General features: G+C 41.1%; 1 protein-coding gene across 1 annotated transcript in view; it reads right to left on the bottom strand.

Moving 5' to 3' along the window:
- The window catches only part of comp (cartilage oligomeric matrix protein), a 31106-nt gene extending 18524 nt beyond the window's left edge, over positions 1–12582 (bottom strand). The window contains exons 1-18 of the mRNA XM_086263187.1: positions 12374–12582; positions 8526–8599; positions 8358–8409; positions 7979–8127; positions 7621–7758; positions 7358–7435; positions 6421–6573; positions 6102–6206; positions 5770–5877; positions 5522–5681; positions 4610–4728; positions 4271–4323; positions 3975–4168; positions 3722–3900; positions 3569–3617; positions 3161–3357; positions 1482–1654; positions 355–494 (exon numbers count right to left, since the gene is read on the bottom strand). Of these exons, the coding sequence (XP_086119313.1) occupies positions 355–494; positions 1482–1654; positions 3161–3357; positions 3569–3617; positions 3722–3900; positions 3975–4168; positions 4271–4323; positions 4610–4728; positions 5522–5681; positions 5770–5877; positions 6102–6206; positions 6421–6573; positions 7358–7435; positions 7621–7758; positions 7979–8127; positions 8358–8409; positions 8526–8599; positions 12374–12440 (2188 nt within the window). The 5' untranslated portion in view covers positions 12441–12582. The remainder of the gene's footprint in view (positions 1–354; positions 495–1481; positions 1655–3160; positions 3358–3568; positions 3618–3721; positions 3901–3974; positions 4169–4270; positions 4324–4609; positions 4729–5521; positions 5682–5769; positions 5878–6101; positions 6207–6420; positions 6574–7357; positions 7436–7620; positions 7759–7978; positions 8128–8357; positions 8410–8525; positions 8600–12373) is intronic.
- Between the last annotated feature and the right edge of the window lie 2351 nt (positions 12583–14933).

Genomic DNA, 14933 nt, shown 5'->3' with positions numbered 1-14933 from the left:
CTAATAATAGCATACTTCCAGTCAGTGCATAACTGGTTAACAAAAACACACCAAATAACCAAGTTATCCAACATCAGACATGACTGGCTTCAAAAGCTAGCAGGGCACTTGGAGAGCGAATCCTCTGCAAGGTAAAAGCAATATTTTTCATATTTAAGAAAGTGTTCTAAATATAGCCACTAAAACTGAAATGGCTTATGTTTGATTGCTTTGTGAAATTTGGCTCGGTATTTCCTGCTGACAAAGAAACAAATGGCACTAGTTCTTTCCTTGGCAGAGGAACATTGTTGAATAAATGAAAAACGCTTTGTGGCTGCAGTCCAGCCTTTCAACTCTTCTGAATGTTTCACTCACCGTTGCAGCGATAACGCAGGTTGGCCCAGATAATGTTCTCCTGGGAGAAGCAGAAGACTCCCAGTCGGCCTCCTCTCATGGTCGCGTCTATGATGACGCCCGTGTCCGCTACCATTTGAGTGCCCTCGTAGAAACGAACTCTGCAAACCAACAAAGCGCAGCAACCAACATTGCATTAACAAAGTGTTAATAACACTTGCAGAATTACATTTTATGGCTGATTCTTTTTCTCTAGCACCACCAATGTAATCAAATTTTTACTTTTATTGAAATATTTATAAAACGGTTGCATGTATTCACTGTACATGTTCATCTATTCTCGACTACATGCCTCTGGCACTATCATGTTGAGAAAATGTTTCCACAGACACACAGATGTTTCCACACATTTGACTATGACACACGTACATAAATACACACGAGTTTGCATGGATATCTTTGGAAAGCCCCTTATAATAACCGTAACCATCCCAGCTACATAAGCCGGGCGATCGTGGCTCAAAGAGTTGGCAGTTTGTCTTGTAACCGGAAGGTTGACGGTCCAAGCCCCGGCTCGGACAGTCTCGGTCGTTGTATCCTTGGGCAAGACAGCTGTTTGTTCAGTGACCTCTTGTCCCTCATTGGCTCAGATGTCTCCAGGTTCTGGCCAGTGATGGTTCCAGCATTAGGGATTAATTTGTTGATCCTGCTGGCATCCCTGGCACTGATACTCATGATTACTCAGTTTTGTTGATCAGACCTCACCCAGTTCACACACACGCACACCTGTGACACTTTCATGCTGAGAAAGTATTTTCACAGGCACAGAGACATTTCCACATATTTGACTATGACGCACCCAATAGATAAATAAATACAAAACCTTTGTCTAGCCCCTTATCGTACTCTTAACCATCCCATCTATATGCATAACCATAAATTAAAACCTTATTCTAATGTTAAACCTAAAGAAAATCTCAAGGTCCTCAGTTTTTCAAAATGTCCCCAATCTAATGGTCCAATGCTCGAACTGGTCCTCACTAAGATGATTAAACAAATATACACACACACTCTCTATCATAAGATGAATGTTATTTTCCAGCCTGTGGCTCCTACAAAACATCAGCGTTAATTGTGTGTCACGGTACCTGATGTAGCCGTCAGCAGGCCGGTGCTGGAGGAACCAGCGGTACGAGGTCTTATCTTTCCAGCCAACATTGCGAGCGTCTTTCCACAGGAGCTTCACCTGATCGGTGGTGTCGCCCGTGTGCCACAAAGCGTTCCGCAAGTTTTCACCTGGACCTGTGTTTGATTTCACTGCCTTAAGAAGAGTAAAAAAAGGGATAACGTGTGTAACACAAAAAGATGCACAGATATCAATCAACACACCATAGCACAATAAACACAGACAAGCAACATGGGAAAGAGTTCCAGTGTGTACATCTGATCTGGGACCGCTGCAATCTTTCGACTGCGCCTCCAACTGACCCGATGTCCACATCAGAGGGGAGGTAAGCGTTGGAGGTGGCGTTGGATCCGGGGTAGGGAGGGTGATGCGTCGGTGAGTGCTTATCAGTATATGTATGTGTGTGCGTGTCCATAGTTCAGCTGAGACAGTGTCCTTCGCCCTGCTAGGCTAAGTAAACAGTCTTCCAGCCAACCCTGGTGGCCTTGCATGGAAGGGGAAGAAACAGACTAAACACAGTCGTTATCAGGGTGTTTTGTTCAGCTCCGGCCTTGCAGCTGGCGCCAAGAGGGTATCCGCATAAGTGATGGTATTTTTTACTTTAGTGCGAACAGCTCATATGAATTTCAAAGCAGTTCTACAGTCCAACACTGGTCTCTCAATCTCCCGTTGGAGAGCCGCGAGCTTCGCCATACTTGCGTTCTGTGTTGTCATTTCTTGTGCTCAAGGAGCCGATTTCTGAGAACTCACGGCAGTGTGTCTCCCCGAGATGTCATCCAATTTTGCGCCCAGAGATGTTATTCCGGGTTAGCCCTTCCGAGATGTATCCAGTCTGCAGTCAGAGATCTTATTCTGAGTATTCACAGCACCCGTAGCCTCTCCAAGATCTTATCCGTGCTGACTCAATGAGCCCATTTTGAGAAACTCACGCCTCTCCCATCGTTCCAATCCCAGCGGGCAGCCTTGTGGGGGTTTGAACAGCTGGTTCCGCTTCCTTAATTCTTCGATAAGTCAGGGCCAAGCCAGCTCTGATCAGCCAGAACCCTGTTACCATGGTTCCGAATAGGTCGATATCTTCAGCACTCAGGCTCACCCAAGCCCAAACTTCTCGTTGAGAAAGGGGTGTCAATTGCATTTAGGGACCAGTTGATCCAATCCATAATTCCTCTTTTAGGTTTTAGAGAACAGACTGTGAGAGAATGTTCCAGGGAAAATACAAAAATACAAAAAAAAAACGAGACTAGACAAGGACATAAGCAGGGAAGATAAGGGAGAGGAGAAAAAGTGTGTCCGGCTCCTCCGAGAGCCAAAGAAGAGGCTGTTTGTATGCCTCTACTAAATCTACAGATTATCAACAAATTTACAACCATTGTCTGACCATGGCAACTAAAATTGTTTTTAAGGTTTAACTGGTTGGTTGTAAGCCACAAGGCAGTGAAAATAATCGTCTTTTAGCTCATTATTTCATTATGGACACTTCTTCAAATGGACTGTGCTGCAAAACCTTGACCCTATAAAGCATTTAAACCATAGATTAAATATTAATACAACTACTAGTTACAGCTCAAAGTCTCTTTACGACTAATCCGTTATCCTGAAGTGGAGCTGGAATTTCTTGCAAACAGTACGGCAGTGACATACCTTCAGTTGGATTCCTGGTTCTGCCACGGCTCTGAATGGGTTTGCCTGCCAGTAGATCTGCTCCACCTGCTTCCACATCACCACGTAGAAGCTGGAGCTGTCCTGGTACGCAAATATAAAACCTGCATAGTCGTCGTCCGTTACCGTATTAACATGAAATGTTCCTTCAAAATCTACTCCGCTGAAAGCTGTGTAACCTGCAGGACAAATTATTTCACATCAGATTTTGTTTTTAAAATGTAGCATAGACGTATAGCTCTATGTGCAGTAAATTAAAGCAACAGCCAGGGGCCTATTAGTAGGTGAATTTGGTTTCCTTTAAACAAATCCATGCCATTTTCGGTCATTTCAGATGGCAGTTTAATATTTATATTTTATATTTTCTTGAAATGTCAAACAGTTTTTTACCAACAGCCAATCCAGGATCGCTGTTCATAGTCTGGACGATCTCTCTTCCCTGTACAAACAGAACAGTGGATTATAGAGAAATGTTATTTCATGACATGTTATTCTGGCAAAAAAATAGAACAGCAAAAATCAAAGAAGCCATAATCGCTTGACCTGGTTCAGCACCACCCAGTTAGGATCGATTTGTGCGTCTCCTTCTGGATCTAAAACGACTGTCTGGTACTCCCTGAAGTCAGTGAGGGTGACCTCTGCGTTTTCTGGACAGACGTCTATTGGGTCAATTATGGTGTCGTTGTCGAAATCCTTCTCACATACATTACCCACGCCGTCACCTGGGAGGATAGGTAGATATTAGGCGTAAGTAAAGCACAAACTTTTATTTTAATATGTCAACAGTGTCCCACACCGTCAGAGTCCTCCTGTAGAGGGTTGGGGATCAGACGGCAGTTATCAGGACCAGGTGGCAGCAGGTCTGGGATCCCATCGTTGTCATCGTCATCATCACACTCGTCTCCCTTTCCATCTTTGTCAGTATCCAACTGAGAGCTGTTGATGACAGCTGGGCAGTTGTCCCGAGAGTCTTGGTGACCATCGCCATCACTGGACAAGAGACAGATGTTATAGCAGGTGCAAATTTGACTTGGAGAATGAAAACAGATCCAGATAAATACAAGTGACTTGACTGATGAGCTCACACAATACCTGTCCTTGTTAGTGTCACAGGGGTCGCCAATCAAATCATTGTCCGCATCCATCTGAGAAACATAAGTTGAGTCGAATTTCAGATATGAAATTTTCCAAAGAATAACAAGCAGACAATGGCAATGATAATCCCAGCTAGGAAAGACAATGTGGACTGAATAATGCACCATGAGTGTGATGCTACATCCTGGAGTACACGCTATACCAAATTACTGTTGCAGACTAAAAAGTTAAACCACTAGAGGCCATTAAAAGAAAGATTTTCTACTTAAGATTAACTGCTTAACTTCTCGTGCCTTTTTGCAAGATATTGATGTAACGTGTGAAGACATTTCTCACCTGGTCAGGGTTGGGATCATAGGGACAACTGTCGCAGGCATCTCCCACTTTGTCACCGTCTCGATCTTTCTGGTCAGCATTTGGGACCCTTTTGCAGTTGTCAAGGTGATTGGGAATTCCTGGGGTTAACATTGGGAATGTTAGAAAATATTATAGTAACCCGAAGACAGGCACATAGCTTTAATGTGTTGTCAGTGATGGACAGCAGTTTGTTCACTGTCCTCTTGTCCACCATTGACTCAGATGTCTCCAGATTCTGGCCAGTGATGGTTCCAGCCTTGTGGATTAATTCGTTGACCCTGCTGGCATCTCTAATGCTCACGATTACTCAGTCTGGTTGGTCAGACCATACTCATTCTCAACTACACACCTGTAGCACCACCATGCTGATAAAGTATGTTTAAAGGAAACCAAATCCACCTACCAACACGAAGACATTTCCACACATTTGACTATGACAGACCCAATAAATAAATAAATACAAAATCTTTGTCTGACCCATTATCGTAATCTTAACCATCCCATCTACGTGCATAACCATAAATTAAAACCTCATTCTAATTTTAAACCTAAAGCAAATCTCAACCAGGCCTTTACAGGAGTGTGTGTGGCCCACAGGTCCTTATTTTCCAAAATGTCACCAATCTAACTGTCTAAAGTTCAAAATGGTTCTCACTAAGATGGTTAAACAAGTGCATGTGCATACACACACACACACTCACATACTCATAGTCATAACATGAAAATGATTCCAGTTGATAGGTTGTAAAAATCTCATGTATCAAATTCACATTCAAATCACATCTCAAATTAAAGGCATATCAATACATGTCAGTGTTTCTAATTAACAGCCAGAGTAAATAGGTCTTGTAATTAATATAGATTTAAAATCTATTTGCACAAAGTCTTTACCATCGCCATCGATATCTTCATCGCATTCATCTCCATATTTGTCCACGTCTGTGTCTTTCTGGTCATTGTTTTTGACGGCAGGACAGTTGTCGCAGGCATCGCCAAAGTCATCCTCATCGATGTTCCTCTGGTCCACATTGGGCACCAACACACAGTTATCCTGGGAAAAAGATGTTTTAGTCCCTGAGAGCAAAGTTACATGATTTTACTATATTTTCTTTCAACCTCAGTATCCTTTGTGTATGAACCTGTGTATTTAAGATCCCATCCCCATCTGCGTCTTCATCGCAGGCATCTCCAATTCCATCACTGTCAGCATCTTCTTGACCAGAGTTTGGAACAGTGAGACAGTTATCCTGGAAGAAACATAAGCAGATGGGTAAGTTTTAATTAATACTTTTGTTTTGTATAAAGTGATAAAGACCTTCTTTGATCTGGGATTGAGGTTTGAATTTAAAGTATGACAACATCTTCTTTTATGTCACATTTTTATAAGATCTTTGATCTTCTTCACAGCTAAATAAACTGTTTTAATATGGGTAACTTTCAAAGAGTTCTCTTAGATATGAAGGAGATTTACCTTGTTGCAGTTACTATCAGGACAGTCCAGTTTTTCATCTGGGAAACCATCGATGTCGGTGTCAGGACCACACACATAGCCATTGCCAGCCCATCCGACTCCACACTATAAGGATGGAAAATGTTTTAGAAGCTGTACATAATGCTTTTATTGGCTCTGTTTTGTGGTCTGCACAACATGAGCATAAGTGCTCAAACAGCTATTTCCCAATAGCTGCTATTATTGTTATAACATGATGAGGAAGGAATGTTGTAATAGCTTTGATAACCCATCAAAGCTAAATCCAAGGAGCTAAAACATAAAAGTTTTATTTGCTCACCTGGCACTCGATGGTCCCCTCTCGGTGGACGATGCACTCTGCGCTGGCGTGGCAGGGGTTGGGTTGGCCATTGCCACAGGCTCTCTCAGGCTTACAGCCTTGTTGCTGATCCCCAGTGTAGCCTGTCTTACAGGGACCACATCTGAAAGAGCCCTGATAGAACCATCCCACCAAGTCACAGGTGCCCACATTGGTAGTGTTAACATGGAACTTAAAACACAGTGCTTCAGACAGCAAACGAAGGAGAAATATTGGTCCTAAGATTACACATACATTTGGCATGGGATATACTGCATTTATACAAAACACTGAGTTCACCGTGGGCTTCACTATGCAATCTTTAACCCTAACTGATAACCCTAGACTGGAGTTTGATGCATATCCACTAATGACAAGTTAGGGCCTTTCTATGTGGAGTGTACACCTTCTCCATGGGACCAATTATCAGCTATCACTATCCTGCGATGTGCATTGGGAATTTTAGAAGGATGTTTGCAGTGAGTAAAAACCCCTCTCCGCTCTCCGTTCAAGCTGAAGCACATGCACAACCACAAATTAGTCCTGGTGACCTGCCAAAGCTGTACCCTGTTTCTAGGCTCCAGCACCCCTGCAACCGTGAACTGAGTAGGCAGTTAAGAAAATAGATGGATGGAAATTGTTTCTATTTAAATTACCATTTTAGGAATAAAGTTTAAACCATTAAGAGACTGCTCAAAAACATTCTGTTGCAATTCGTCTTGGACACAGTTACATGCAGTTAACCCAGAGGATTGTGTTTCCAATACTGTATCAGCTGTAAGGTAGGACTGCTGCTACTACGGCCAAAAGTGATTAAGGATGAAAATAAATAAAATATTCAGCCAACACAAAGAATGACTCTAACTGAGGCTTAGATCTAATCAGCAATTTCATGGAAATTCACTTTGTTCATACTTACGGGGGTGTTCAGACACACGGAGTTCGCCACGCAGCCTCCATTGTTGGGACCATCACACTCATTAATATCTCTGCATACCTTAAAAAGGACAGAGATTTAAAGACAAATGCAAAGTCACTTGAATGGTCTTTACCATTAAGACTGAAAAAGGAGGCAAAAAGAAAAATAAGTCGGAGAGAGAAGGAAGTTTGTTTTGGGCGGCCACGTAAAGTCCAAATTGATCTCATGTTGAATGGAACCATAAACTGCTGCATGGTGCCGACCTGTTTGTTGGCAGTGGCGTAGGCAAGACCGACGCCCTGGACCTGCGGGCCAGTGTATCCAGCGGGGCAGGAGCCGCAGCGGAAACCTGGGGATGTGTTGATGCAGCGAACACCCATGTGGCACGGTTTCACAGTGCACTGTTCGTAATAAGGAGACACACACACGTCAGGATGTTTTTAGGATGAGGACCTGCATTCATTTAGATGAGCCCTTTACTGGGTTTCTAGTAAAGTCTAAATTTTAGCCATTTCGTCTCCTTCTAGTTGACGAAGTCAGGCAGAGAGTTTTCTGACCTTACAATGGTTATACCTGTAACACTGTACTGTCAGCAACAGTTTATCAAATCTCTGCTCGTACCTCATCCACGTCAGTGCAGTGGGTACCGTTTCCTTCCATGCCGTGAGGACAGGGTCCACATTTTACACCCTCTGGTGTTTCCACAAAGCTCACCCCAGGGTGGCAGGAGTTGGGCACACAGGTGGGTTGAGGTTGCATACCCCCCATTGCTGAGAAAAGATTACATCAAAGCAAATTATTAGTTGTTTCCTTTTGTCTTCAAATCTCTCTCCCATTTCTTCTAATGGACTACATAATCATAATATTCATAGTTGTGGAAAATTATGGATAATGGCTCAATTTCGATAAAGATAATTAAATTTCAATAATGATGTAATAATGTGTGTATTCTCAGACATAAACATAATTCCATCATTGATAAGCGAGCTTGTGAACTCACCACAGGCTTCACACTCCATCACTGTGTTCTTTAAGAATACAATCTCCTTAATCTGGAAAGTACAACCAACAGATTAAATACCTTTTTGCATTTCCTCAGCACCCTGAGTCAAACTGTTATCAAATGCAAGTAAAGGTAGTTAAATATATTTTTATGACAGAGCATTACCTGCTGCTTCAAAAGCTCTTTAATCTCACCCAAGACGAGATTAGTCATTTTAATCTGACTGATAATTTCTCCATCTGGGTTTGAAGAGAGAACAAACCAATTAGTAAAGGAAATCTTTTATATTCCCCATGCAAGGTTTTTAAAATTTATAATTTATATTTGCATTTGAAGTTATGAAAATAATTCATTAAACATGTTTGTGGTTGTTACAGTAAAAAATATAACTTTTCTACTCAGATTTTATGTTTTTGTCTTATTTTAGATAGTTACTTTTCCTAGTAATTTGAGGAAGTAACTAGTAACTATAACTAATTACTTTTTCAAAGTAACTTGCCCAACATTGTCTACAGTGCTTCAAAGTTTCTCCTGTTTTACCTATTCACAGGAATAATTTGTTTTCAATTACCCATTTTTCTCTCGTCTAACCTTTAGTCAGATCAGTTAGCTAGAAATAACTAGTGTTAAAATTTACCTACTGAAGTATTGTATTTAAATAAAAATTTGATTTTTGATCATTCGGAGCATGATCTAGGAAAAAAAAGTGTGACCTTAAATGTACAACCTGATTCTCTGAAACTAAAAACAAAAGGAAAAAATAAGAATAAATAATCACGAACAAATACAAGCAGAAAACCTTTAAAAATAATGAAAACATAAAAGTTTAGACAATGTAATTTTATATACAGAACAAATTCGAAGAAACAGTTAATAAGAACTTTGCAGTAAAAACAAGAACTCAAGTTATAACTACACGGAGCAGGTTTGGTTTCTTGCTGCACTGCTTCACTTTTTCTGTGGAATTGTTTTGTTGGATGAACTGGCAGCTAGCTAGGGAGCAGTGTTTTGATATGTGTGTGGAGGGTCCTGTACAACATGATCCACTGCATGTTTAATGCCAAAGTCTAATGCCTGGCATTCCTCCACCACCACAGGACTCATTCGAATCCACAGCCCACACATTAACTGGAGTCAGAAGTCAAAAAAAAAAAAAAAATTCCGAGAAATAGAATGACACAAGATTATCCGGAAGATATGGGACATTTTTCCTGCTCACATGCTTTCTGGAATTAAGCTTATGGGTATCCTGGGATGCTTGGTTTCAGTATGATCTGTAGTTTTGGTGCAAATTGCCTTCATTTAACTACAAATCAACTATTGAGTGGGAAGCTTAATTTATAGATATAATCACAGGACTTTAACTGCAGGAATAAGAAGTTATAGGTTTCTGAATTACTTTTATGTTTGTGGAATAGTTATATTAAAGTCTAATATGTCTATCAAACTGAAACTCAGTGGTATATATATGTATGTGTATATATATATAATATTTATTATACTTATATTGAACTTCTGTTCTCTAATTAAAAACCTAATTAAGAACCTGTAATCTGATTCATTCAGAGGCAATAAGATGAAGCCAAAGCAGTATTGATAATATTGATAGTCTCTTAGAGGATACATATAGTGACTTGATCTCACTTTTTCACAAAGCCTAGTTAACAAAATTTCACAGTGGGGGAAATAATTATCTAATCCTCAGCTGAATTTGTAAATTTACTCCCTCACAAAAAAACAGTCTATAATTTTTCATTTATTGGAGAAAGACGGAATATCAGGGACAAGATTGTAGATCTGCACAAGGCTGGAAGGAGCTACAACTCCATCAGCAGGAAGCTTGTTGAGAAGGCGCTAACTGTTGGTGGGATCATTTGGAAATGGAAGAAATATAAAATGGCTATTACTTGCCCTTAATGCATCCATGCATGATTCTACCTCATGGACTGACAGTGATCATGATAAAGGTGTCATATCAGCTCAAAACTACACAAGAGAAGCTTGGACCACAGACACTACGAACATCATTGATGATACACCACACCATGATCGGCTGAAACTTGCAAAGCCTCCATGTTCCCCCAGCTCAGAAAGACACATGTACAGGCCTGTCTTAACATCTACATCAGTGAACATCTAAACGATTCAGAGGAGGCTTGGGAGAAAGTGCTGTGCTCAACTTGACCCGCTGTATTTGGAGAAAGAACAGCATTCCCACAGTCCAGCGTGGAGGTGGAAACATTACGCTTTGAGGCTGTTTGTCTGCTGGGAGTCCAGGATGACTTCAGCGCATTGAGGGGACAATGGGTGGGGCCATGAAGCATAGAATCCGGGATGAGAAACTCACTGAAGATGTCTTAATGCATGCTTAGTAATCCAGGTAACCATATATCCACATGAACAGAATCAACTTTCTGGGAACACTGAAGAGAGTTTGTGAATGGATCTTCCATCATGCCAGTGATCTAAAACACAGTGCCAAGGCAACAAAGGGGGGGGCTAAAGAAAAAGTAGATTAAGGACATGAAGGACTAGAGATCTCAGTCCTACAGAAAGTCAAGGAACCTAAAGGATTTAGAGAGTTTTTGTAAAGAAGAGTGGGCCACAATCGCTCCTGCAACCCTGGTGACCAACTGCAAGAAACATCTGAAAGCTGTGGTTACCAGCAGGTGTTTCTCCACTAAGTATTAAGTCATGGGTGTCCAACTCCAGGCCTCAATGGCCAGTGTCCTGCAGGTTTTAGATCTCACCCTGGGTCAACACACCTGAATCAAATGATTAGTTAGCAGGTCTCTGGAGAACTTCAAGACATGTTGAGGAGGTAATTTAGCCATTAAAATCAGCTGTGTTGGATTAAGGACACAAAAAACGTGCAGGACACCGGCCCTTGAGCCCTGGAGTTGGACACCCTGCTTGCTTGGGGATCAAATACTTTCACTCAGTGAAAGCAATTCAGTTTATAACTTTTAGTTAAATTTGATCTTTCAAACCTTTGATCAGCAGTTGATTCTTCATATATCCAGCTTTTGAGATTCTTCACAACATTCATCTACTAACAGCATCTGTCTTGAACAAATTCTATAATGTGTTTTTTGGAGGCTTTCCTCTCAAAACAACCTCCTGCTGGGGCCATAAATAACACGATGAGAGCCGTGAGAGTGAAGCAAAACATTAAAGTGCGGCTAAAAGACAGAAAGACCTGATAATAAGTCTGAATAATAATGCAGGCGACGACACACTGTATCCATACGTTTATTGTTGTTTTAAAAATACCATTTGCAGGTCAGTTCAGCCGCATGTACCGGGCACCAAAAGCAGAAATCTCCTGAGCGTGTAGAGCAGGAAATGTGTTCTTGTCGTTAGCGGCAACTGTGTTTACCGAATGAATTCCACAGCAGAGAGAAGAGATACTCGACATAAATCACTGTCTCTGCTAATGGAAAGGAGGCTGAGTCCTGGACGACAGGAATCTCACTATGATTGTTTTCCCTTGTTGTGTGCGCAGAACTTTCCAGCCCTCGTGAGCTTTGAGCTCCTTTAAGTCAATTTGTGTTCCTGCCCGACTATTTTTCTAATTTTTCATAACAAAAAGCTCTACCTCCCCTAAAAATAAATATAATAATTAATTAAAAAAATCATATTGAAATAATTAATAAAATCTGGCTTTGAATTCATTTCATTTGCAGCTTTTTGTCATTTGTCTTATGTAACACCCCTTTCTCTTGTTCTGCATAGCAGTTTCCATTAATAACATTTCATTTATCAGATTAATTACTTAAGAAAACACTAACCTGTCGCCAGAAACTACCAAAAGCTGTAACATCTTCCCCAGATGGATAAATCAGTTTATATTTTCTAATGTTTTAAATTATGCCTTCTTTCTCTGCTGCGTCTCCACATCAGTCGTCATATATTGTTTGTGTTTCTTTCAAATTAAAACTCTGAAACTTTACCCTTTACTCATATTTACTGCTAATGCTCTTTAATCTTCCGATATCAAACGTATTTCTCACCTCTCTGTCCTGCAACAGCGCTCCCTCCTATGCAGAGCACACAGGTCAGCCCCAGAAACCACAGCATGTCTTCACCTCTGCAAAAAGCACCAGTTCAGGTACAGCAGGTTACTCTCTTCCTTCCCTCTGTTCCTCCTGCGATCCTTAACCCAACAAAGGTTCTGGGGTATTTTCTTCTCTACTTTAGGTTTTATACGCCACCTTCTACCCCCCCTCCTGTGGTTTACATCTCCATCCCTTCCCTTAAAGCTCCAAGAAAAAGGAAGAAGAAGGCGTCTGGTTACACAACAAAATACACCCCCACAATGCAGTGTAACAGCGGCATTACTTGCTGTGTTTTTTGGTCACGTCACTCCAAAACGACACAAGTAAAGATGCTGAAGAAAGTGTTTCGAGGGTTGTTTGGCTGCTGCTTTTGGATTTCTGTGTTGATTATTCCTTAAATGGCTGAATGTTTCTAGAATATCCAAGGATCCAAGGTTCAACTAACCACATAATGAGTACAATGAAAAGAAATGAGCAGATGTACTGAAGCTGGTCCAAACACTTTTGTGGATTGCTCCATTACAAAAAAGGTCAACATTTTTTCAAACTTTGTTTAAACTGTGATTAGAACAAAATGAAAGAAACTCTCCAAAGAAGAAAACACCAAGATCAGTTAAATTATTAGGAAATTAAAATTTCCATCCATTTTCATATTTCAGTACGGTGATCAAACATGTAATCTCCCCACAGAACACCCCAGGCTGTCACCATATCAGCACATTTACTCACAGTACCATTTTAATCTGTAGCACTTACACAGACACCTCTAATGGTCTGCAGATGAGATTAAAAGCTAGCAATCAATCCTAATACATGGAAGCACGTGCAGAATAAAACACCAACACTTTCATCATTAATAATTACGTGCAATGACATCAGCTACGTCTACAGGAACTGTATTATCATCACTGATGACTGTCAGAGTTGTTTTACTCCTGCAGTAGGGTTAGTTGTCAGTAATGAGATCAGCAGATGTTGGATGTTTTGCTCCAGATCAACTTAAAAGCTGACAGCAGTCAAAGTTACATTCATACAGTCAAAGCACAATACGAATGCTTGCTTGTTCTAGTCTGTATGTGTGAGAAATCAGACAGATAGATAGAAAATGCATCGAGCAGATATTTTACGTCTCTGATCTTTAGGAATGTGAGGAATGTTAGGGTTAAAAGCCGAGTGGAACAACCTCCTGCAAACTTCATTAGTGATGGTTTGCTGCCTATGCTACAACAGTTTGTGAACACATCAGGGGGCTTCTCAGTTTCTGAAGACATGACTCGAGGTTCACCTCTGCCCTTTTCTGTTTTCTCTTTCTTGTTTTTTTGGGTTTGTTTGTTTCTTTTTTTAACCTTCCAGCAGCTTCAGGGTTACATAATATCAACTGAGTGCCAATGCTGCATGTAAAAAGAATTATATTTTGGCCCTGGATATGTCTTTAAATGATGAGAACTAAGGTAAGGAATAATAGTAATGAATACTGGCTTTTGCACCACGCTGTAGCACAAAAAAGCTTCACATGGAGAAACAGGGTGTACCTCTGAATTAGAATTCCCAAAATTCGACATGGACCGGCCCCTGCTTAGGGCAGAGCTTCTGAAACCTTCTATAGTCGAGTCAATTGCAGTCTTAAAGCTCGAGTTGATATGGGAGTTGATCACTTGTACAGTTGTCTATGGGGCTTTGCCACCAGAGAGGAAATTCCCTTTCATAGTAAAAAGACCATTTCATTGTATACTGTGTTATTTCAAAATATATGCTGAGGACAGTTTACTTGAAGCCTGACTGTGTCACATCCTTACATATGTAACATCGAAAGCCTAAAATGCTTCTTGTTACCTCCTAAAGACCGGGTAAAAAGATGGATGTAGCTTCCAGAAAAGTGAAGCCGATGTCTAAGTGCCTCACCTGCTGGCAGTAAAATATATCTGCATCTAAAACCCTTGCTGTCTGACCTCAGTAAACACTTCATGGACAGTTTTATGGGCTCAGTCGTTAGTTTCATGTCCCATTAAATAAACTGAAGTACATTTTGTCCCTCAAGCTAGCTTCAACAGCCAGGGATCAGACCCCCAGGGCAGGCCACATGGGCTGAAGCCTCTTCTACCAGAGACTCTCCTTCAGGCTCCCTCCACGGGCCTGGCTCTGGGATCAATCCCAGTAACCCTGGTCCTTTGGTTTTCTTTTTTTCAGAGGGATCACCTGAACACCTAGGATGTCTCCAGGGTGATCTGGGTGTGTCCTTCCAAGCGGAGGACCTGTGATAGACCCAGGATGATACAGCTGATGTCCTTGTGTTGTTCGTGGATCAACATTGCATCTGACCAAGTTCATTGTTATTTTGTTGTAGCTTTACAACTTGGAAAAAAAATCCTGCTGATGGCCATTTAGGAAAAAAATACAAAAAGGGACTGGTTAGGGTTTGGGGTTAGGTTGTGATTGTGGTTAAGGTTAGGGTTACTGGGCTACAGTTTGGGTTACAGTTATGGTTTAGTGTGTGATGTGATGGTGTCTCCACCTG

Source organism: Aulonocara sp. 'chitande type north' Nkhata Bay, linkage group LG15, assembly GCF_057382095.1.
Source record: "Aulonocara sp. 'chitande type north' Nkhata Bay isolate Kocher_YH1m ecotype deep benthic linkage group LG15, A_spYH_male_GT1.1, whole genome shotgun sequence".
NCBI classification, from domain to species: domain Eukaryota; kingdom Metazoa; phylum Chordata; class Actinopteri; order Cichliformes; family Cichlidae; genus Aulonocara; species Aulonocara sp. 'chitande type north' Nkhata Bay.
Note: the sequence above shows the minus strand (reverse complement) of the source record. Positions and strands in the feature narration are given on the sequence as shown.